At 38.3% G+C, this 24,962-nt stretch overlaps 3 protein-coding genes across 4 annotated transcripts; 1 reads left to right on the forward strand and 2 right to left on the reverse strand.

Annotated features, from left to right (window-relative positions):
- Positions 1-1,315: 1,315 nt before the first annotated feature.
- Positions 1,316-6,407, reverse strand: LOC131321894 (cytochrome c oxidase assembly protein COX15). Of its 2 annotated transcripts, none has more exons than XM_058352898.1 (7): positions 6,032-6,407; positions 4,614-4,912; positions 4,076-4,301; positions 3,738-3,983; positions 3,526-3,636; positions 2,495-2,626; positions 1,316-1,779 (listed from the first exon to the last, which is right to left on the reverse strand). In XM_058352898.1, the coding sequence occupies exons 1-7, from the start codon at positions 6,275-6,277 to the stop codon at positions 1,609-1,611; spliced, it is 1,431 nt and encodes a 476-aa protein (XP_058208881.1). In that variant the 5' UTR covers positions 6,278-6,407; the 3' UTR covers positions 1,316-1,608. The 2 variants fall into 2 exon arrangements, with proteins under 2 accessions (XP_058208881.1, XP_058208882.1); XM_058352899.1 differs by lacking the exon at positions 6,032-6,407 and adding an exon at positions 5,496-5,812.
- Positions 6,408-9,784: 3,377 nt separating this feature from the next.
- Positions 9,785-10,582, forward strand: LOC131321895 (chaperone protein dnaJ 11, chloroplastic-like). Its single transcript, XM_058352900.1, has one exon. It carries the CDS (start codon positions 10,067-10,069, stop codon positions 10,460-10,462), a length of 396 nt encoding a protein of 131 aa, XP_058208883.1. The 5' UTR covers positions 9,785-10,066; the 3' UTR covers positions 10,463-10,582.
- Positions 10,583-14,066: 3,484 nt separating this feature from the next.
- On the reverse strand, positions 14,067-23,790 carry LOC131321896 (enhancer of mRNA-decapping protein 4-like). Its single transcript, XM_058352902.1, has 12 exons — positions 22,732-23,790; positions 21,305-21,354; positions 21,071-21,227; positions 20,683-20,901; positions 19,935-20,063; positions 18,004-19,623; positions 16,975-17,334; positions 16,777-16,896; positions 15,997-16,167; positions 15,556-15,711; positions 15,353-15,478; positions 14,067-14,610 (listed from the first exon to the last, which is right to left on the reverse strand). Exons 1-12 carry the CDS (start codon positions 23,521-23,523, stop codon positions 14,299-14,301), a joined length of 4,212 nt encoding a protein of 1,403 aa, XP_058208885.1. The 5' UTR covers positions 23,524-23,790; the 3' UTR covers positions 14,067-14,298.
- Between the last annotated feature and the right edge of the window lie 1,172 nt (positions 23,791-24,962).

Raw genomic sequence — 24,962 nt, forward strand, 5'->3', positions numbered from 1 at the left:
ACACACATCGGATGCTGTTAATTCCAGCGTCAGCCCACTTGTTTTTTTTTTTAGAATTTTTGGACGGCTCGGATCAGCTGTCCGGTGGCCGGAATGGGCCCGGCGGGCAGTCGGAAATTCGGTCGGGATCCCCCCGTCGGGAACTGTAGCACCGCTCGACAATAATCTCACTCGAGGAGGGAGAAAAATGAGAAAGTGATGTAATATTTTCATGATTTCTATGTGTGAAAATGACTGGAATGCATGTAATTCCCGATCACATATTCAACCAGAAATAACTTTTCCTCCCATCTCCTATGAAAATCCTAGATTCCCGATTCAATTCATAAAAAAAGTTACAAGTGGTTGAACGTTCGGTTGAGTAACATTTTTTCTTCCCAGATCACTTTGTCCTGATTTTTTTTTCTTATTTAAGTATCCCTTACGTATGTACCTTGGACCGGTAACTAAAGGGGAAGGAAGGTTGTCAGGAATTACAAGCTGAGCTCAATACGCTAAAGTTTGGCTCGTATGTATAGGCTTGGGTTGTTTAGTAAATAAAGTAGGCTCGGCTTGTTTCTGAGCTCGAGTTTAAGACTCATTTAGTAAACAAGTCAATCTCGAACACGATACCGCTCGGCTTGTTTGCACCCTTAAATTCATGTACCTTGTGGAAGAAGATGAAACAAGAAGTGGTAATAATAGAAGGAAATTGATATTCGCGCTTCCAAAATTACTGATGGCGCTCTACTTATAACGTAAAGTTACTGGTGGAAACAAACTAGTAGTTGATGTAGTACTAGTAGTTATTTTCAAGATTTGATGGCTAAATTTGTCCAAATTTGAGTAGGCACCTAAACGTCAAAGGTTGGGGTTTGGAAGCAACCAACCTCCGTTACGTAATTCAAATACTCGGGTCAGATCTTTGTGGGCCATTTTCTAAGGAAAAAAAACGTTGCCATCGCCATCGCCAAATTAAAGCCACCTATAGAGGAGCCAACCGCAAGACCAAAACGGAAGCGTCTTCGTGTACAACTTCGTCGAGGATAAAGCTTACATCTGCTTCGCAACTACGACCATCTAAATTTACCAAGGTCATGTCATGCTTAGTAGAACTAAAATTGGTTAAAATCATCTTCCCTCACTACTAGTATTAGATTAATAGGCCGAGTTCCTCTACGGCACTAAAGGGGCGTATTTTCCTTCACATAATACAAAGGTCAGCCAGTTTTAGTATATAGTTTCATAAAGCAAGATCTCCCATACCGGGTCATTTTCCATTTCCACTTCCTCACTTACTACTACTTCGGAAATTGGCTATCGACAACTCCTAAAATTGATGCAACAACAAGAATAGCCGCTTAATTGTAAAGATCTTTGTCCTAAAAAATATACACAATAAAGAATAACATGTTATCGATAATCAATGGCATTTTCGAATACAACAGTCACAACTCATTGTTGAAAAATCTACCCAGTTAACAAGCGCATTGAGGAAGGTCATTGATCTTTATCGTGAGCTATAGTGGCAAGATGTGCCGAGCACCTGAAAATTGACTATTGGAAGGACCAATAATTGAAGAGAGCCGTATTCCTAAACTCAGTACATAATTGCAGTATGAAGAGTTACTAGGTTGTTTTTGCAACGGAAGGGAGAGACTTCAGAAGCGAAAGAGATGGCTTTCGGACTGTGTGATTGAGAAGGATCATCAGTGTCAATAAAGTTAGAGCTCCAGCCTGATGAGCAGTGCCTAGCGAGACAGGTACATACGACAGGAGTGTCGATATCCCTAAAGTGACCTGCAGTAAGAAAATACTAGGTAAGCCATTCACACATCACTACCTTTTTTTGCTACATAAAAGAACAGATTCACAACGGATAATAGTAAACCCAGGAAACTCAACCATGACAATTCACAAGAGCTAGGAGGCATAAGTCCTAAGTATTTGCCCAAAAAGGGAGACGGATGCACTCCCAAACCGCTGACCGTTGCAGTCGGGAAATTCATTCCTGGCAGCACAATCTTTGGCAAAAGAAATAGCCACTACCTCTTAGCAAAAGGAGACCTATAAGCCTCTGAGCACTTCTAAAAGTCGGATGACTTTGCTCTTTAGTGTGGCTGATGTGGGATTCCAAAGAAGGGAATACCTTCAATATAACAACAGTTGCTCAAAGTTCAGCACACTTATTCGATGATGGTTTTGTGTAAAAAGATTGGGCAATTCTTTTGGGTTACAAACAAGAAAGTATCGGGTTCTCATACCCAAAAGATATATAATCAGATTTTATATACGAGTCACGGTGCTCCCGCCATAATTGCACTTTTGCAACAGACACGCAGTCTCAAATCACAATAATGCTTTGTCTCACCTAAACTGACTCAAAGGATATTCCTTAGACCAAACTCCGAATTCACACTTGTTAGTTACCCAGCCTATTATGACCTTCATTCCCCAAAGATACAGACAAACTCAAAAAAGCTATGCAAGCCAGATAACTAAACTCCACAAGTACCTGAAGAGCAGCCATGCCCATGGTGCTTCCAATCAAAGATCGTATAGCAGGATGAATATCCAGTTTTCTTGTTGACCACCAAAAGCCACAGATAGAAACCAACGTTGCAGCTGCTAAGATACGATGGTCGAGCTGTAAACGTCAAAGCATGCCTTTCGTTACTCGGTATTCAGTTTGCCCAATTATCTAAAAGGTAACGAAGGATGAAAATAGCATTTCCAATTTGACTCCGAACAATAAATTTCAAAATTCACTGTGTCACAATTCCATGTTCACTCTACACAAGGGCAAACATGTATATCAAGCTCCCTTACCATGAATGTGGATAAAGATTAAAGACTACCAGCAAAAAACTCTAAATAGAAGTGAGAAATCTGTTGCTAACAACGTTTGCAAAAAAAAAAAATCTTCAGAAGCGCTTCTTTTAAGGGACTGAACTCTTCATTCGCAACAATCTAAGCATAATTTTTGGAGATTTTTCTTTTGCAGGAAGAAATAGAATTGCCAGAGTTTTTTTGGGTCACTTTTATGGCGGTTCTAGTTAAGATTTTGACCTGTGTACCAAGCCAAATGCTCATCAACACACTCTTTGTTGCTGAGCAATCTTAGATCAGTTAAAATCAGCTTGTGGTTAACATGCGCAAAGGCATATTAAAAACACCTACAACGATAAGACACACCATAACAAAACCGACCATCAGAGATTCCCATTTGGTGTTCGGAAGTGAGGAGGGACGACAAAATCATCTGTGCTTTTTTTTTATATCCTCAGTTTGGTTGTTGAGAGAAAATCTGAAAATTTATTCACTGATGCTAGTCATGCTACATTTACGTTCCCAAATTTAGAGGAATTGGGATAAAAATGGAACTTGTGACCAAACACTCTAACATGCTCTCCTACTCCCATTTTCTAACTTTCTAAACTTCTATATGTTCCACTGGTGCCAAATAAACCTTACTGTCAGCAAATAGGGCTTAGACATTCTATCTACTAAAAGACAAGTGTGCACCCATAACTTGGAAGAACTTACCTGCACTGTTGATGTATTCTCAAAGAAGTTCCGCAAAAGTGGCTTCATACTTAAAACATCATCCGGAATCCATGTATCACCCATCTTTGGGAATGTATTAAATGCATGGCCCTGCAAATTCCTCAAAATCAGCATTTTCATGATTCACTTCTGGCAACAAAAACCATTGTTCTTAAAACAAAGCAGGAGAATAAAGAAGATCAGTAACATACAGCATCATTCCCCGCAACAAAAGCCCCAGAGACAGCAGTGATGCCAACAAGAACGCTTAGGGGAAGGGCAAGTCTCTTAACCTTTGCTGCCCCGCGAACCCAAGCTACTGATTCAGCAGGTGGTTCAGGCATTACAACAGAAAGAGCAGTCCAAAATAGGCCACAATAAATTACAAATGCTGAAGTTAGATGAGCTGCTAAGCGGTAAGGGCTTACTCTTGGCTGTGTGTATTCAGATGGTGGTTCCTTCAAAAAGTCCAAAGAAGTGAAAGGATAGTTAGAATTCCTGATTATTATCAAATTTACTACCAACTAACAGAAAATTTGATGCTTCTTACTTCTAGCCCACTTTTAACCATCCACCAACCAATTAATCCCTGTCCAGCACCGAGGGCGAATAGCGCAGAGAGTCTTAGACCAAGTCGTAAGGTAATATATCCTTTACGCATAAAATATGAAAATGGTAGAGCAAACATAACCCCCAGCGCCCTTCCCCACATACGATGTGCATATTCCATCCAATATATGAACTTGAAATCATCAATATTCATCCCTTTGTTTACACTGCAAAAGGTTTGAAAATCAAATAACGCCATCAATAAGCAAGGAAGCATGTACATACAATTTGAAAATGACAATTTAAGTTCATCAACAGCCACAGAAACCTAATACCAGTGTAAGTAAATGAAGAATATTAACAAAGAGAAAACAACCTGCAATGCACTTAAAGGAAAGATGAGAGCGCCCAGAAAGCTTTACATATAGAAATTTTGAATTTATGGACATAGTACGTGTCCTTATACAACTACATAGACAAATTCTTGCCCGAACGACAAGATCATTATACTGAAGACAAACGGTGGTGTTCCAACTAACCGCTTGTACTCTGGGGACTGCTTGTATTTCTCAAACTCAATCAACCAATCCTCATCCGACATCGGAGGAAGGCTACCACTGAATTTCCAGTCAGTCATTGAGAGACCAGATCGGGTAAGTCTTGTGACACCACCAAGTATCACCATACTAAACACCCATGCAGCAGAAGCAAAGAGCCATATCCCAATCACTTTCTGAGCATGTGGCCCTGCAGTAACAAGAAGCTTCAGTCCCTCCTTACTTTCAATAGAGGCAACTGAGGCAGTGGACATAGTACGATAAGATGGCTTGTAGAAATCCTGAAAACAGCATAAAAGATCCCTGTCAATACTACACATACACATACATACGGCGGAAAAACTACTACATTAATTAACAAGCAGCATGCCAGTAATTAACACAAGTCTTCAATTTTACAGAAATAAAATTGCCACAAAATGAACCATACTGAACTCCTGTCATTATATGAAGGCTGACATTATTTCTTTTAGGCTTCAATGCTATAGAAACGAAATTCTGTGGTAATAGGATGTTATTGCATCTACAGAATTAGAAAGAAGCCCATTACAGATCTTATCACTCATCAAACAAGAAAGAATTTTGACACATCTTCCACCCACAAATACAAAAAACAGCCAAATATATTTTCCTGCATTAAATAACGGATTTGTGGATGGATTTATTAAGGAGAAGATTTTGGTTTCCCTATCATTTTCTTTCCCTTTGCACAAACCGTTACAATTAATTATCCTAATCAATGATAGAGCAAGTCCACAGCTATCAAAACGGAGACTTTACATCTTCAATGCATAGGTCTTCAATACCCCAAACTGGACAAATAGGAGGAAATCAAAGCAAATGACCTGAGTCAGAGAAATGAACCTTGATACTGAAGAGTTGAATGCCGGCATTATTTTCTTGTAAGCCTTGAATGGTATCAGTAAGAAATTCTACGATATTAGGACGAATGCCCATTAAGGATCTTATCACTCACCAAATAAGAAAGAATTTTCCATTTCAAAATTTCACACAAACACAAAAAACAGCAAGATTTATTTTCCTGTGTTAAAATCAATCGGATGGATTTATTGTAGGAAAGGAGAAGATTCCGTTTCCCAATCATTTTCCTTTCATTTTGCATAAATCGTTTCGCAAATTGACAATCCTAATCCATGACAGAGCAAAGTCCACATCTATCAAAACGGAGACTTGCTACCCTTTGGCTTGAGGGATTTGATATGAAAAGAAAGTCAAATCACTCATTTGCAAAAAGAAGTACAAAAAATGATATTTTTAGATTGGGTCCTTCTCCTTTCACACCATTGTGGTGAGATTAGGTGAAAAAGGGCTCCCTTTCTCATACAAATTCAATTTATAAGTCAAAATGGATGAATAGGAGAAAATGGAAGTGAATGAACCTTATGATGACGATGGAGGGCTCTGAAGCCATAGATAACGGATTTCCTACCAGCAACACAAGTCGAAGAAGCAGCGCTGCGGCCGGAAACGCTGGAGAAGAATCTAGAAGGGTTTAGCAAAGACGAAGGCGATGAAGGCGAAGGTTGTTCATTCAGAACCCTAGTCGACGCATGCTTTATGTTATTGTAAATGTGATTTAGGGCTTTGCTCCTCCTCTGCAGAAGCCATACCAGTTTGCTCTCCATCAAATCTCTCTCTCTCTCTCTCTCTCTCTCTCTCTCTCCAGGGGGGAATTGTCCGTTCGATTGTTCAGTGGGGGGTTTAAGCGGGTGGCAAAAACCCAGCGTTGTGACAATCGCGGTACGTACGTGGATTTCGGTAAGTAGTGAGTTCTCTTATGTCCCATTCCACCGGTTTTAAGTACTTATTTTATTTTTAAAAATAATAATTTTAAGTTAAAAAATAATAGCTTAATGAAATTTAAAAATATGTAATATGGGTCTTGTTTAAAAGATCTCGATATATGGTACAAAAAAAATTAAAAAATTATTTTTCATTTACATTATTTTTTGAGTTTAAAAATGTGAAATAAATACTTATTTTTTAAGAAATAGATCTTTTATTAGGTTGGTTTTCTTCTTATTTGAATTTTTTTCGTATTTATTAATTTTGTGCTCAATTTTTGTGAATGATTGATTCGTCTCGACGAAATAAATTTAAAAAGTAAAAAAAAAATTACTTTTACCCAAATATTTTGAGAAATAAATTGACTTGTTTTGTTAAAAAGTAATTATTTTTCAAAATACTTGGGTTAAAAAAAAAATACTTTTCATATTTTTCTCATCGGACGAATCAATAATCCACAAAAGCTGGGCCCAAAACTAATAAATGGGAAAAAAATTCAAATAAAGACAACCAACTTAATTTCTTATAAGTTTAATAAGAGAACTGGTTTGGTTTGATTTTCTCGAGTCAGTTATTTGATCCATTTTCAATTTTGGATTTGTTAAGAAAGTAATAAATGTTACATACAAAGATAAAGAACACAGACCACATGCAAATGGATAAAAAGAAAAAAGAAAAAAAGACCACATGCAGAGTTATAATCATTTGATGTTACAAGGGATTCATGTGCATCGAACGAATACATAATCACATATGGTTGGATATTGATCGGTATCCGTGTACGTACACTATTGTTATACTAAGAAATTAAATACACGAATCAGATTTAACTCATGGAGAATAAATTTTTTACACCGCCGGTGTAAACATTTATTTTCTCTAAATTAATTGCATTGCGACACGTGTCAAAATAGTGATTCCAATTAATAAAATATGGCAACGTGACGCAATGTAATTGATTTGGAAGAAACAAATATTTACACCGACGGTGTAAAGAATTTATTCTCTAACTCATGACCTCGGTTAACTTCAATCGTTCAATGCCCAGTAATAAACTCAACTTTTCCCTTAATAAAAAAAAAAATCCCATCAATACTCTTTAACTTTTCCCTGAGACGCCAGCCCATAGTCTTCTTGTTAACACCAAACAACAAGCGCGGACCGTGTAGTATCTTCTCAAACGAAGCTTAAGATCAGCATGGAAAATACCAATCATTGGAACCCTACACATTCAGATATTGCCCCAGTGGTAAGAGCGAATACTTGACTTTGGGAGAATTCCTCTTGGTCAGGAGTTTGATTTTTCATCGGATGAGTACCTTGATAGTAAGTGGAGGGCTGTGATTGAAGTAACCACGCTAGTTCTCCAGAAATTTGGGTTGCGCAATCAAATCCAATTATAACTTGGCTATAGAACTGTTCTTCGGTTATAAAAAAAAAAAAATTTATTGGGACCCAATTACTTGGAAAGAGGTTGAGAGCAGCACTCAGTTTTTTCTTCTGTTTTTTTTTTTTTTTGGGGCATGGAGGAGCAGCACTCGGTTTGGCCCCCCCCCCCCCCCCCCCACCCCTCTCTCTCTCTGGAATTCGTGTGGCGTGGACCCTTTTTGCCCACAGTTTTATAATATTTCTGGTTTTACAAACCGACAAACATCATCTTCTCAAAAATCATAATGACGTGTTAGTTTTCTAGAAATAGCGTAGTACCCAAAACGTAGGAGTAAAGATATAGGTACCGAAAGGCGATGGAAAACGTACTGCCCGGCCGCATCGGGCCATTTTCGGCCACCGAATGGTCGATTTCAGCCGTTTAAAATTTTTTAAAAAAAAATCGATGAGATTTCGTAAGAATCAACGGCATCCGAGGTGTGTAGGATACTTGATCTGAGCACCTATTTTTCGTGTATATACACGAAAAATGAGTGCTCGGATCAAGCATCCTACACACCTCGTATGCCTTCTTGCGTAGGCCCGATCGGGTTTTTTTTTTTAAATTTTTGGACGGCTCGGATCAGCCGTCCGATAGTCGAAGACGGCTCACTGGCGACCGGCGATACGATATCCCTCCCCTCCAGTGGGCACATATAGCATTACTGAAAACATAGTGTTAGCCTTAATAATTTTGTCCACCGACTTCTCAGACTAGTGATCAAAATGTGGTCATCCCACTTTGAATTTCGACGTGTACTAGATCCCATCCATTTGCTTCTGACCAGTTCGGTCCATTTGGTGTATTGTCATTCAAAAGCATTTTGAATGATTAAATTGGTGTTTTTAAAAAAATAATCAAATGGATCAAACTAGTCCGAAGCAAATGGACGGAGCCATGATTAGATCACAATGGTGCTCTGTGGAGTTTCACCACTAAATGTATGACTCTCATATAAATATACGATGAAAAAGATTCGGGGAGCACCCATGGCCTGAGCCATGATTTTCTGCGTGGTAAGGCAACACAATTAAAAAATAGAATAAAGAGAGACATCAAAGTTAAAGCTAGTATTTAATTAAAAATGACAATATTATGCGAAAATGACGGCCAGTGACATGTTTTGATAATTAATACTCGTCAAGGGCATTTTCAACACGTTCTTGACAGGTATTAATTATCAAAACATGTTTGAGCCATCATTTTCCCCAATTACAATCCATAGCTTTTACGTGTAGTATTGGTTTGCTTACTTTGTTCAAAACGATTGTAATCAAACCTCATTAAAACCAATTTTATTACAAGAGCAATGCTATGTAACCCAAAAAGGAAAATTAATGATCTAGATCACATCAAAGTGAATCTAAACCACTGATTTTTCTTTTCGGGCTACCTAACATTATGATAAAAAGACCTACCCCCGTTCCACATTCCCAAAAAAGTACTTAAAAAATAATGATCTATTTTCAAATAATTGAGTTTACGAAAATAAATTTTTCGATTTTTTTGGCAAGGTTTGATAGATCTCGATCTATAAAATTAGATTCATATTGCATATTTTTTAATTTTTCTAAACCTATTATTTTTAAGCTTGAAATTTATAAATATATACTTACAAAGTATTTTTTAATACTCCCTCCGTCTGATTTGTTTATCTATTTTCACTATTTAAGACCTCTTATAAAATTATCTATATGTTTCAATTTATAATATTTTTATATTTAATATGGATATTATTTAATATATCTCAATTAGATTAAAAATATAATGTTTTCAAAATTATGTAAAACATTATAGATTGTAAAATATAGACAATTTGTTAAAAGACATGTATATCAAAATTGGACAAACAAATTGGGACGGAGTGCGTAAGTAATAAACCACCGGAACGGCACCTTAGCGTAAACGGATTGGACAATAATCTCAATCGATCACTACGGTGCCATGTCGGTAGCAACAAACCAGCAGCAAAGTGGCTTTGCTTTTGACAAAAACAGCTAAAAGTACTCTTTTTACAAAAAAGGCTGGCGCCCACAGCCCCCACTACTCTTCCTTTATTGAGCTTAAGCTATAAAAACCGCCACCTCTCTCGCCTCCCAAAACCATAAACCTTCGCAACTGCCAGACCCCCAAAACCATAACAAGAAATAAGCAGCATTTCTCTTTCATTCCAGTAATCTCTTTCTAAAAACTCTTCACAATGATCGCAAACCTAATTCCCCTTTCCGCAACCTGCCTCGGATCCTCGCCGTCTCCCCGCCGCAAGGCAGCGATTCGCGCCACCGCCACCGCCGCTGCAGTGGCAACGAAGAAAGCGGGGAGCCTGTACGAGGTGCTGAGGGTGAGGCGAAACGCGTCGCCGACGGAGATCAAGGCGGCGTACTGGAGCTTGGCGAAACTACACCACCCCGACGCCTCGCGCTCCGACGGCCGTGGTTTCATCGAGATCCACGATGCCTATGCCACGCTGTCCGATCCCACGGCGAGGACGCTTTATGATTTGTCTTTGAGCGACGGACCGATGAGCCGACAGTTTGGATGCAGTCGGTCCGGATTTTACTCGACCCGAAAGTGGGAAACGGACCAATGTTGGTAGAAAGTCTTGTTCTTGCTTTTTTCTTTTTGATGATCCGAGTCTAACTTGTGTAAATTCTGCTGCCAATTAGGAGTATCTTCTATTGGAAAATGAGTGATAAATATCTCATTTTGTTTTCTCTGCCTTTGGATGTTGATTTTTCTTCTGGCACATTTCGATGGAAATGGAATAAATCAAACCAAACCGAGCCTCAAGTCTCAGTAATTTGGGATCAGCTACATGAATCATTTTTTTCCATTGAACTCTGTCAAGCAATGTTGTTAATCCCGTACCGTACCGGCCGGTACGTACCGGATTTGCGAAACCGGTAACTTATACCTCAAATACCGTTCCGGCTCTAATCTCGGATATTACCGGCGAGTACCGGCGATTTCGGACGATCTCGGACGAGACGGAGGTACTGGAGATTCCTGCCGGAATTTTGCAAAACAGGGCCATTTCACACCAGGCAGTGGAGAAAATGGAGAAATAGAAGGAAAAAAAAGAGAAAAGAGGAAATCGGAAAAAAAAGTGGCTCCTCGTGGTCTTCTCCAGCTTATCCCACCATGGCTGGAAGTGATTACTTACATAGATCTTCCCATTGGAATCCTCTCAACAATACATAATACAACCCACTTAGAGAAATTAGAATAAAAGAGAAGGGTGATGAAATTAGATCTTCCCACTGGTTAAGGAAAATGGAGTGGTGTAACCGTGTAAGACTGTAAATGAGAGAGAGAAAAGAGAGAGGAAGACTCAAGCGGGTCTTCATCTGGTTTTCCGTTTGTCTGAGGAGAGAGAGAGAGAAGAAAGAGTGAGTGTTAGTTGGATTGGGAAAAGTTAAAAAAGTTGTGGATTTTTTTAGGAGTTTTTAAATATCCATCCTTATATCTCATTCCACGTAAGTATTCATTCCGGTCATTTTGAACGGTTATGTTTTCATCATTTTCACTTGTGAAATACCTTATCTACCCTTATTTGGTGATACATATAAATATGCATAAATATTATTGGCTAATTAAGTGGCATGTAATTAGGAATTATGTAAATATAATTTCCTAATTAAGTGAAATTTGATTGGTGATTTGAAAAGGAAGGAGATAAATTCAAATCTTTGTTATCTTTTTTTCAATGTAAATCATTCTCTCTCTTTAATTTCTTGAATTTTTCACCATGATTTATCGATTCAATCTAAACAATTACAATTTAATGAATACACTTACAATTACGATTTAATGAATACACCATGATTTATTTAAAAAATACAAATCCTAACCCTGATTTCATGAACTATGAATAAAAACAAACCATGAAATACACAAATAAACCATGAAATCCATAAATAAACCGTGAAATACATGAATAAAAATAATTCATGAATATACAAACCATGACTAAAAATAACCATGAAATACATAAATGAACCATGAAATCGTAAATAAATAAATAATGAAATATACAAATAAACCGTGAAATCCATAAATAAACCATGAAATACATGAATAAACCATGGTCCGTGCATCTCCCGACACCATCCTCAACACCAATCCAACCGTTGGTTAGACTCTCCAGCCGCGGAACTCGTCGGGAATCCACAGCACTTCTTGTACTTGGAGGCGGTCACACACATCTAACGACACGACGGGCATGAAGAATAAGATCCCAGCCATGTGTCGATGCAAGCCACGTAGAATCCATGGCTGCACTATGGCAATGCTCGGATTTTGTCTCCTGCAACGAACTTCGTCAAGAAAATGGCGCAGTTGGAGAATTTACCGGCGTGTTCGATGGCATTCTAAGTGAGCTTGGGGAGAGAATTGAGGATTTTCTTCTTGAGGCCTTTGTTTGCCGGCGGCAGCAGAGTAGGTGAGCGGGTGGCGGCTCTGTCGGAGATTATGGCGCACAAGAGGGCGGCGAGGATGACGACGAAGTCTTGATCCTGCCGACACAGATTAATGGTTTTGGATTCCCGGTAAGGATGACGAGGCAGATTAATGGTTTTGGAAGGTTGGGTTGGGGGGATTAAATGGTTTGGATGTTAGATGAAAAATGGATATGGAAGTGCCGCCGGAAATTTTGGGATTGAGAGAAAATTGAGCTCCAATTTTATCGCGGGGATGAGAGAATTAATTTTTGGTCCCCTTTTTCGGTTGCGATATATATATATATATATATATATATATATATATATATATATATATATATATATAAAATAAGGACAATCTTGGTAATATGAAAAAATGAGAATGAAATCATAAGTGCAAAAAAAACGCCGGATGAAAACTTATGGATAGTGGCACCCGAGAATGATTCTTTAAGTCTCCCATTTTTTTGTGTGTACAAAACCAGTGGTTTTAGCACATGGTTTGGGAATGGAAGTGATCCAAGTGCAGTAATTTTCCGATTTAAAAAAAAGGAAGAGAAGAAATGGGTTTGTTGGGAAGAGGAAAAGTCAATTACTTGAAATTTATTGATTTATTATAGAAGAAATTGCATGGTATCGAAAAAAAATTTGAGTTATAATTATATATAATTATAGTTGCGGTAAATCCGAAACGGTACCCGGTACCTGACCGGTACCGGTACGTACCGTATTAATAAGAAAATCGGTACTCTGTCCGAAACGGTATTCAGAACTTTGCTGTCAACGGCCACTTGTTCACACTTCGTTATCATATTTGGATTCATGTCATAGAGATCTGACGGGCTTTTTACATGCTGACTGTCAGCTACCTAATACACAACTCTCCTCCTTTATCCGGGCTTAAGACCGGCTGTGGATTAAAGATAAGGCTCTAAGCACAAACCAGACGGAGTTTTTCGATGGAAATGGATTATTAGAGGAAAATGAATTTTGAATTCTACTAGTAGTATTTTTATTTCTTTTCTTTTTTTGTGAGTGTACTTCAAATTTATCTTCTCGTGTGGGTTACAAATTGTGTTATATGAGATTTAAAACACTAATTTTACTTTTGGAGTGTATTTAAAAAAAAAGTATAGTGCAAAAATTAATTTCTTAGACTCCGTTCCACTTTTTCAAACAAGTACTTAAAAAAAAAACTCATTTTCAAGTTTAAAAATAATGGACTTTTAAAAATAATTGTTCAATTGTTTTTTTTAAGTAAGATTCTTATTGCATATTTTTTAATTTCAACAAGCTTATTATTTTTCAAGAAGAAAAACTAGAACGGCACCTAATACTACAAGGAAAAGAAAGTTTTTACCTCTTTTGGGGGAGATTTAAAAGTTTCGACGGCATATAAACTTGTGATTCCCACACTTTTTTGTACATCTATATATATTAACTTGTGATTCCCACACTTTTTTTTACATCTATAATCCTTCATGATTGATAGTCGGCCCCAATTAATTGTTACTTAAGACTCAATTTGGTTTAGTTTGGTTTTGGTATTCTTTTTAATGGTTGAATTTTTCAAACAAAAAATAGTGCATGTCAGTGCGCAAGAATCAATCCCCTAGCACCAATGGACATTAGGTTTAGATTATTCTACGCATGCCTGTGACAAATAAAGGTGGTCAGAAATATCAAAACTTGTCTTCAAAATCCTTGCGAAAATCCCAAAGAAAAATCAGATTAAAAAGAACTTACCGAAGGAAGACAAGATTAAGAACCAAAATGATCACCTATTTTACACAAACTCCGAACAACTATTTTCACTTGCAGATATCTTCAAAAGAAGCCAACTCTACAGATTTCAGCGGTACGCCTGATTCAAAAAAGAAAAACCCTACTACTTTGTACATACCAACGTAGTACTCCTGGTGGATCAACGAAAAATAAAGGCTAGTACTCGCTACTATTTTTTTTTTCCCCATTAAGGGTAACCATCGAAGAATCATTTACAGGTCATCAACATGGAGTTGAGAACGTGCAAGACAAGACGGATATTAGATAGATCAGCACTGGAACTTGTGGGAAGGTTACGATGGTGGTGGTTTACAATCTGATAGACTTGCTCGAAGATGGGACGAACATGCATCGCTATCATGGGGTCAGCTGGGTTTATAGCAATCGCCACGTCTCTCATCCACGTCAACTTTCGGGACATATCCTTGCTTATATCACAGGCTATCTGCTGCAGAAGTGATAGCAGTACTCCTTGGCTCAACGGGAGAGGAGCCATTAACAATATCCTCGGTAAATCAACCTGGGACAAGACAAACGAACCCAAGGAAAGGACTAATTTGTTAACAAGTCACTAGCCAATTTAGAACAAAGTTACATCACATATTGGTAATGGGGAAATGTGAACTTCGACTTTACCAAGTTCAAACAATTTGAGCAGAAAGTTAGATTTAAAAAAATGGATGCATAATAAGCTTGCAAAATCAAACCAAAAAACCTAACATAAAAGTAAAGACCAAAATTGTGAGATCTGGGTAAAGGAAAAGCACAATATCGGCCCAAACTTTTCCATAACCAGAGCTGCCACAGTTCAAAACAGTTGACATAGCAACCTATCAGATGTTTGCTTGCAATACAAACTTGGCATCAACCAACACCAGCAAAAAAATTACTCCCTCCGTCCCATTTTGTTTGTCCATTTTTGTTATTCGTGCCGTTCTTTAAACGCTTATATGTTCCAATCTATAATGTTTTTCATAATTTTGAAAACTTTGTATTATAGACCTAATCGAGAACTATCAAACAAGATTCATATTGCATATTTTTGGAGATTCATATTAGAAGATATAAGCAATTGAAAATTGACGCGAATATCAAAAAAGGAAAAATAAAATGGGATATAAACTTGCCATTAACTTTTTTTTTTTTTTTTGAGATAAGTAAACTTACCATTAACTTACAACCTAGCTAGGTCTAGAATACGTGTCAACGTTTTTCAACAATTACAATCAAGAAGACACATATATTAGGCATATGATATATACCTGAGAGCATAACCAAGACACAATAGAAACATCACTTCTTTGCAGTGCTACGTTGAAAGCTTCCTCATATTTGTGTTCAGATATCAATCTAGATAACTCTGTGGTTGGATCCCAAGGTGCCTCAATCTATTACAAACAAAATTGGCCAGAGTTTTTAGAGTCCATTAATTTCTAGCAGAGAAATCATTAAAGGTCAAACAAACCTTGTCATGGAGACCACCCAAAAGTCCATTGCTCAGTTGGGAAACCAATGGATTAACCACCTTCGAAGTTGCGGCAAGAGCTAACAACTTCCTTTGACCATCAGCCAATTCCCCACTTAACGTTTGAGTCAGAGACGATGCTGAAGTAATGGTGTCCTAAAAAGTAGGAAAAACACATCATAAAATAAGCGAAGACTACAACAATCAGACAGACAAACAGACAAAAATACTCAACATCTCCTTATGTTGCCGACAACCCAAAAAAACATATCCCCTCTGCTACCAAGGGCATAATAAGACCATCAGTATCTGATAGATAGTTTAGCAAGGTATAATACCAGTGTTTTGGGTCATTGTGGCAAAAACAGAGTAATACACATAAAATAGCAACAAAATAAAGGCCAGGGAAGCACATCTGTGTGATAGAATGGCATTGCATACCCTTAAAGCGAGTGCCAGTGGAGAGAGAGTGGAGTCGAACTGCTGCTGAGCTGCAGTTGTATGTTCAACCATTCCTTTCTGGAAGGTAGCATCAACTTGCTCAAACATGGCTTTGCATGACATTTCAAAGGCGGGGATCACTGAAGCTTCCAAACTATTCTTCAAAGAGTCCTGTACATTAGTTGACGGCTCAAACAATCAGTCAATCACACCATGGCTTCAGATTCATTAAGGGATATGCGACCCATAAAGAATTCAATGACACCAAACAAATATTCAAAAACATCATGTAAATTCCATATGCACACATTCTATATACAAGAAACATAGCAGCAAGCAAAACTTTATCATTCAGATTCATAGCAACATCCGCTACGTATAATGGTATGAGCTACAAAGAAGTCAAGCTGGATTCTAGACTTGAGAAGCCACAAGGCACAACTCAACAAATCAGTTTTATGTTTCGTGGGATAGATAAATAACACTGCTAAAGGTCCGTATTGTTCCACAAGTTAATTACTGCTGATTGGAAGTATAACATAAGCCAAGTACCTCATGCACATCATACTTTAGCCTAAAAGAAGAACAAAAATCGCCTATCAAAAAAAAAAAAAGGGAACAAAATCAAGCAAGAACTTTTGTAACCCGTAATCTAAAAGAATAACATCGGGTTTACGATAGACAGCCCCATAATGGTCCATAGTGTCGTCTTATAGACATCCTTAATAAGCAATAAAATAAAGCACGACTGTCAACGCGAAATTATGGAAGTATGCATACCTGAAGAGCTTGCTTTCCAGAAGTTTGGAATTGAGCTTGGATCTGCCTGGCAACAGCAGCTTCAAGCTTCGAATTTACTGATTTCTCCAGTTGATTGACTGCCTTGTCGCCAACTCCTCTCTGAAGCACATAGCATCAATTAGTTTCCAACAAAAACTACATTCCATTGTTCGAGACTCGGATATTTAAAATGTTTACCTGGAATGCCTCTGCAATAGATGAAGATGCTGTTTTTTCAATAATGGGAGGAATTGTGCGAGCTATGTTTGGTCCAACCCCACTTAATTCCTTCTTCACTGTTTTCTCCACCAAAGCAGGCAAGTCCTTGTTTATGCAGTTAGTGATCAAACCTGTTATTTGTTGTGTACGCTCTCGTACTGATTTCTCCTCTTTCGCTTTCTCTTCTTGAAAACGAGCCCATAATGCATCACAATTGGCCTTGACAGCTTTCTCCATGTTCTTCCCTAGGGAGGTCTCCAGTCTTCTACCTTCTTTAGAAACTGAATCAGAGACCATCATTGTCACCTGCTTCTGCGCTTCTTTTTGCATGGTCTTTAACTGCAATAAATGACAAAAGGAGATAGTAAGTACAAAAACAGAGGTTACAGATTACATGAGAAACATGACAACCATAACTAGCTTGTTAGACAACACATGATATTGAAAGAACAGGGGAATCAACATGGCAATGGGACTGGTCGCATTTATTCACAACCAAGATTCATAAGAAAACAAAATCTGAGGAATGAACCAAATAAACAGGACTGTAGCATGACACCAGTAACCTATTAATACGTACTAACCAACTATTAATCGAAACTAAAGAACTGGTCATCAGAAAATAACTCAGAAACATCGTCAAATTAAAAGAAACCTTGGAAGACAACCATTGTATGAAGGTTGAAATCCAAAATTTCCAGAAAATCTATGGCCTTGTTCGTTTAGCATATTTACTTTGTTTTCCAATCATTATCCTATATCTTTCTTCAATCATTACCCTATTTCTTCAATTATTAATTTCATTTCTCTCTCTATCTCTCTCCACTCATTACCCATCTCTCCAATCATTACCCTATTTCTCTCTCCACCCACTACCAAAACTAAAATACCCAAATATGCTAAACGAACAAGGCCTATGTTTTCTCCATCAGACAAAGGTCCCCAACCCTAAAGCCAAGTGCACAAATGTATGAATTCAAATTCAGAAAGCAAGGCACAAAACAAGACCTGATTAAGCGTTTCCTGCATTTTCATAATTTGTGTAAAGACAGCTTGCTCAGAAGGAATGCTTGAACTAACAACAGGCTCACTGCAAGAATCCGTTGAATTGAAAGCACTAGGAGATGGTGACGATGGACCCGATCCTTGAGCGCTCTTACCCTTCTGCTTTTTCCCTTTCGTAGTTGGTGCCACCTGTTGTGGAACTGCTGCAGGTATGGCTGAACCGACATCTTTTGCCGTTATATCCTTACCGGATTCAAGGATGTCGTCCTCGGCATTTGAAGGTTGAGCTACAGTAGCAACAGCAAGTTGTCGGGATTCCTCTACGTTATAAGTGTCAAATGACAATGCACAACATTCCTTGGCCATCTCAATGCCAAGATCAGAGGCCTGCGAGTAAAATGCTCTGTCTTTATTTCCTGGAACAGGGTTGGGAGGTTCTCCCTGAGAGCCAGTTTGATTATTCTGATTAAATCCGGTTTCACCCACAACCTTAACATCCACCTCAACATTGGGCATATCACTATGGGCAACCACATCTTGAATGTTTGCTTCTCCCTCACTCTTCAGTACAGTAACATAGTCAGTTTCAGAAGATGAAGTAGCCATCAATATTTCCGACGGAGTAACCAGATGAGTTGGGTGCTTGAACTTCATAGGCTGATTGATAATAGCAGAAACATCATCTCGTACAAGCTTGTTTTCGTCATTTTTTGTATCATCATCCAATGAAGGGACATCAGACAAGTTTGAAAGAACTGTATCCATTTGCCTATCAACTGAATATTCCACAATGTGTTGATCTCCACCACGATCATCAACCACAGGACCTGGCTCAAAGCCAGTTTTTGGACTTCTCAAACCGGAGAGGTTTTTAGACAACCTCGGACTCAAAGGTAAAGGAGGCGATGCAACACAAGAAATATCAATATTGCTGGCTACAGTTGGCAAAGCTATAGGACTACATTCCAAACTTGAAGTAACAAAGTCCACAGAGGTGGTGGCATCCATTGAACCACAGCTAGGTATATGTCTCATCATAGGTGCATTCTCATAGCCACTGTCATGAATGGATAGTTTGGGTGCTGAACTAGCTAAAGGAATCTCGGTAAGTTTACTTACAGAAGGTTCCAGAGTAGGAAATCCTTCAGTGCTAGTTGCCTCATGCAACACAATTGCATCTGATTTCTCTAACACCATATTTTCCAGAGGGGGCGGCAAGCACTGGGATAAGTCCAAAGCATACTGCTGAATAGCCTGTGTCTGTACACAATAAACCTGAACATTCTGTTCGCCCTGAGGTAATAAATCACTGGTCCCCGTAAAACTTAAAATCGGCATGGTTACAGTGAACTCAGCAATGTAATCCATTCGTGTTGTGGCCGGATTGGGACCATACTCTAAGTGTACAGCATATATAGCATTCTTCTTGGCATTTGCTAATAAGAGGAGACCTGCTTGAGACAGGGCCACAACTTGATTAAAGAAGGACTCTTCAATTCGAGATTCAGCTGAACTCTTCAAGTCCAATGTCTGGGTACAATGCCATGCCTCAGCATCACTAGGGAGCAGCCAGCCTTCTTCACTTGATAAGGTCCATATCTTCACTTCCCGATTCATTGGACCCTGTCAACATTCTTCTAAGTATTATACAAAATAACACATCTGACCCACAAGCTTGTTGAAAAGCATATGAAATAAATTAATAACTCTTAAACTTGGGATTTGTTATTTTGTTAGGTCAAATTTTGTATCCGCAGCACTGTCACAATTCTTTCCATCCAAATCAAGAATGCACTTTCACAATGGTACACTACCTATCATGCCATTCTAGAAGGGCAGAGATATGTCAACATTTGACCTGAACTAGCAAGGTCAGGAGACCTACTCAATGAACTTGTTAAAACGAAACAGATATATGCTCTGAAAGGATGTACCCCTGTTACGAGAACAATGTGATCTGGGCGATGAGGGGCAGTCAAGAATGTAACAGAATTAACAGGCTGACCGTCGTGTGGCCTCAGAACCACAAGTGGTTGCTGTCTGCGGTCCTCCCAGATTTTTATCTGTTGAAAAAGAAATATTCAGTATGCAGACACTCAGGAACCTGAAACCAAAAGAAATTAGATCGGCATCCATATGCATGAATAGAGGCATTGGAAAGTCATTAAACTACTCCCAGCAGTAGTTACTATTAATAAAGCCCGAGCAAAAAAAAAAAAAGCACTTCAAATTCAACACTAAAAAGAGCTTAATCGCTCCAAAACTCATGTTTTCTTAAAGCATAGCAAATCCTATAGCCACAAAATACCCCGTAAGTAGGAATCCCTACATAACAAATCAAGTCAGAATACAAGAAATAACAAACGGGATCAGATATAAACAGGTCATGTAGGGCTGCAAACAGGTTATACAATACGCAGGATTGAAGTCCATGCACCACTCACACCCTAGAACGATGATAATGAAACCAACTCCACTCAGCTTCCGATACCCATTGAAGACTCACCTCCTGCATGGCACCGCATGGGAACTCAATACATATTCCTTGATTCCACATCAAAGGGTTTTTGTTAAATGACAGTTATACACAGGTGATAAATTGTATGTTGACTAAAATATTAACAAACCAATTGCTCCAAGCCCAAAGCCAGAACATGCAAAACGATAAGGAGAGGAACAAACCGTGCCATCAGTTGAAGCAGAAACCAAACGGGTAGTCATCCATTGGCACATAGACAAATCCGTCACTTCTCCCTCGTGTTTACCAACATGCTGGACCCCATCAATCAAATTACCAACATCACATATTAGAGGATCCTCCGCCGAGCATACTTCACCTTTTCCAACTTTTGTAGTGTCGATTCTCAGAACGCAACGTCCAATCCCAACAACCAGAACTTCCTGCGAGGAAATGAGCAACAAACAGTAAGTACAAAGGAGAATCATATGACTCACACAACCGAAAACAGAAACAAAAGAAATAATTGACCCAAGAAAAGATAACCTAAAGGGAAGAAGAATGGGTAGAGATAGAGAGAGACAATGAGTTGAGACATGAAAATTTCCTTACTTGTTTGTGGCAATGCCAACAAACTTGTGGATGAACAGATTTCCCTTCTCCTACTATCTGAATAGCAATTACTAACTTTCCTGTAATCTGTGGCTTATCTTCTTCATCTGGACCTTCAGTAATCTTCCATACATAAACCCGCCCATTTTCGCTCGCACTGCACCAGAAGAACATCACATAACCCAAAGACAAGATTGAATGGAGAACTGATGAATAAAAAAATTAGTGTGTTACCTAGCCAAAAGGTGAACATCCTCAGCAAAGAAAGCCATGTCCGTGACCCTCTGATAGACCATACATTACTTAAATAAATACTAAAGATAAGCCAATAATGATTTTAGCAATCATATTGCAAATAGTACAAGAGGAATCTCAAATATTCAAACAAAGTCTGAAAGTCATGTTAGTTGCGATTTACAAAAGCAAAATAGGGAGCCAAAATGGTATTTGTCCAAGCACTTATTCTAACAGTAATTAAACGTCAGCGAGTAATTGTTGCAGACTTGCAGTAGACTCCCCACAAATGGTAAAAGTTGTACACTTCAGAGAATTTTAGTTGCTGAATCAAAATGTAGTGCCAGTGAAAAGGGATTGGCCATGTGCATCAAGTCCTAGGATTTTAATGACAGTTAAGCTCAAGTCTAAGCTTGGCCTATAGATAACATGCCAGAAACTTCACATGGAAAGTAAGATAAAACTACCATTGTTGTCTCAAAGACGGTTTAATGGGTTGCACAGAACATTCACTTTGTTAGGCAGTTCCACGAGTCTCGTATGCAAGTGAATCAAAGACAAAAATGCATTGTCTCCAATCACAACAGTGGGACGAGGCTCATGCTCAACTCACAATAAAGGCCTGTAAATGCTATATCCAAGCTTTTATTTTGAAAATCTCAATTAAGTCTTCAAGTACTTAATAGCTTATCCTTCTTATGTAAAACTGACAAATAACGATTTTCACGCAAAACAAGCTTTATTGTTCGTCAAAACTTTTGTCTAAAAAAGAATTATCTTATCACTTTAAGGTCCTAAATACTCATATTTATTATTTACCAACTCTTTGCACCTTTCCAACCCAAAAATTTACAATAGCTCCTTACCAATCGTTCGTACAAAAAGAATGCTCAGCGATAGAGGTGGCAAATCAGGGTGATCAAAGGACTGTTAAATAGTTCTATTAGGGTGAAAATTTCCAAGATATGGCCTCACTCAAGGTACCTCTGGCTCTGACTCTCCAACTATAGAATTGCATCTCTCGCCCAAAATAATACAATCATAACCAGGGGCAGATGCACTTGGGGTCACGTGACCCAACTCAGGTTTCAAAATTAACACCAGCACCGTTACATGGGGCTCTTTACAATTTAATTAGGCCAGCCGACCCCATACCCCTACTCCCAGCACCGCCACTGAGATTAAAACATAAGAAACATTTACATTCACAAACAAACAAATGCAAAAATATCATCTGTGTAAGTGAAGACCCAAAAGGGCCAAAACCAATCCTCAAAGTTAAAACAGTTGATTGAGAGATATTATGCACAGGATATCATGAAATATCACATTATTGAGTAAATGAAAAATTCAAAAAACAAACTGAACTGTTTACGGCAAAATAAAACAAATCATGCCAAAGTGTAAACTTTTCAACACCAACCAACCTGAGCTAGACCTTTAAGCAACGATCTCAAGGCGGTGTTTATGTTAAGGACACGGACATTGCCCATCTTCAGTCCATAGCATATATACGTCTTATTGACCGCAATTTGATGACCCAACAAAAGTCCAGGATCCGAGACATACTTTGTTATAGGAGTAACCTCGAGTTGCGGCTGCAACTCACCTTCCAATCTCGAGTCAATATCATACACCACGTGGTCGCCAACCAAATGGCGCCCCTTTGGCAGTTTGCTACTTGGCATTCGCATGGGACCCGGATGCATATTCATGGCCAAATTGAGATTCGACATCGAGGGCAATACCGGAACATTCGGGGGCATCGAGAATTCCGAAGACCCGTACGAGAAAGGTGGATTCAGAACCATAGGCACCGCGGGTTGTTGCGGTTTTTCAAGATTCGACGGTGGGGCACCCAGTAAAGCCATGAGTTTGGCCCCAGCATTAGGGTTCTGAACAGGAGGGGGTTGAAGTGGTGGTGGAGAATAAGGGACAGATCTCTGGTGGTGCAAGTTAGTGAAAGGAGGCGGAGGAGGGTATTGTTGAAGGTGGTTATTATTATTATTGTTAAACTGGGGAAGTTGAGGAGAGTAGGAGTAAGGGCCAGTGGGTGGAGGATAAGAAGCAGGTGGGGGTGGAGGATAAGAAGAGGGTAAATTGGAGGTGTTATTAGGGTTTTGCAAAATAGGGTTTGGAGTTGGAGAGGGGTTGAAGAACTTGGTCATGTCGAATGGGCTTCCTCCCACTACGTGGTTAGGGTTTCCAGGGGAAGCCATCGTCAACTAAGATACTATTCGAATTCGATGTAGGGCTACTACTTTACAGAATCAGAGATCCGATTGAGTATCAGAGTATGGGTATGTATCTATCTATATATGCTATATATATCTAGAGAGAGAGGGAGGAGTGAGAGTAGAGAGACAAATGGAGGATACCGTGGTCCGCCGTAAAGTTTTGCAGATCCGAGGCCGCAGAAGAGTGATTTTATGGTATGAAGAAGACGAAGATGGCCGACTTAACTTTATTTTTGGACTGAACTGATGATTTGAAAAGGGTGTGGAGGATATTTTAAATATATGTGTGAAAAATTAGGGAAAATGCAAACAAGGGGAAAATAACCATTTTCTCTCAAGGGAAGAGAGGATTAAAACTCAAACCAAATTTTGACCCCCCCAAAAAAAAAAAAAAACTCAAACCAAACCGAGCCTTATATCCCAATCACTTGGGTCGGCTACATAAATCATTTTCTTCCATTAGACGATTAAAACTCAAATATAAGAAAAAGAGAAATAACTTAAAATGACAATAGTATGTTTTATGTCGGTGAAAATTATGGTTGTTTTTTTTTATATTCTTCTTTTATGAGATGAGTTATTATTTTTTTCAAGCGGAAAAAAAAGAAAGAAATTGCGACTGAGTAGAATAATAGGAGTACGTTAGAGAAAGAAGATGAGGAATGACATTTATTTTCTTAAGTAACAAAATGAAAAGCATAAGCAAAAGGAGGGCAATTGCGCCTATTATAAAATTGAACATTTGGACTAGTTACAAAATTACACTAATTTTTTTCTTTTTGGTTTTTGAGTTTCACAGGATAAAATACTTATTTTTTGAATGGCCTCAAATGCGAGGACTTATATGTCTTTTGCAATCGGTCCATCATTGATTTAGGCTTAAAATTTACAACATTATAGGAGTATGTATGTAGGGTATAGAAAATAATAGTAGATTATCACCTCAAACTGTATATACCATGACCCCTCTCTCTCTCTCTCTCTCTCTCTCTCTCTCTCTTATATGTGCTCAGGCGATTGATTGAAACATCCATAGTGGATTTTAGATTTTTTATTATTTTATGTTAAATTTCTTTCAAACCCATTGTTCTAGGATGGTCATTCGATTATCATTACCAAAAAATACTAATGCTTCCACAGTTTTACTCCATGGCTTCATATCCTTAGAGATTGTTGAAGGGAGGTCCCATATTTTGTGTTGTTATAACAAAGCAAACTAATGCCTCATCCATTCCAAATTAATTGTTTAGTCTGCCAAACAATACTCCACATTTTTATCAGAAAGATTCAAAAAAAATTACAAATTAAAAGAATTCATTGATATTTAATAACTAGCAGGAAAATGTTTAAATTTGTTTCAGAAAAAATATATTATTTCTAAGTTATTGTTTGACGAATCGAACAATCTTTTGGGATAGAAG

The sequence above is a fragment of the Rhododendron vialii genome, chromosome 4a, assembly GCF_030253575.1.
Source record: "Rhododendron vialii isolate Sample 1 chromosome 4a, ASM3025357v1".
In the NCBI taxonomy this organism is placed as follows: domain Eukaryota; kingdom Viridiplantae; phylum Streptophyta; class Magnoliopsida; order Ericales; family Ericaceae; genus Rhododendron; species Rhododendron vialii.

What these genes read in the sequence shown, in the direction of transcription:
- LOC131321894 (XM_058352898.1), bottom strand. Translation starts at nt 6,277, where the DNA reads ATGGAGAGCAAACTGGTATGGCTTCTGCAGAGGAGGAGCAAAGCCCTA. An exon ending in CAGTCCCCAGAGTACAAGCG is followed by an intron (nt 4,302 to 4,613) that starts GTTAGTTGGAAC and finishes AACCTTTTGCAG; the next exon opens with TGTAAACAAAGGGATGAATA. An exon ending in TTGTTGCGGGGAATGATGCT is followed by an intron (nt 3,637 to 3,737) that starts GTATGTTACTGA and finishes AGGAATTTGCAG; the next exon opens with GGCCATGCATTTAATACATT.
- LOC131321895 (XM_058352900.1), top strand. Translation starts at nt 10,067, where the DNA reads ATGATCGCAAACCTAATTCCCCTTTCCGCAACCTGCCTCGGATCCTCG.
- LOC131321896 (XM_058352902.1), bottom strand. Translation starts at nt 23,523, where the DNA reads ATGGCTTCCCCTGGAAACCCTAACCACGTAGTGGGAGGAAGCCCATTC. An exon ending in TGCAGGAAACGCTTAATCAG is followed by an intron (nt 17,335 to 18,003) that starts GTCTTGTTTTGT and finishes CATTTATTGCAG; the next exon opens with TTAAAGACCATGCAAAAAGA. An exon ending in TGTCTTGGTTATGCTCTCAG is followed by an intron (nt 14,611 to 15,352) that starts GTATATATCATA and finishes GTCTTGTCCCAG; the next exon opens with GTTGATTTACCGAGGATATT.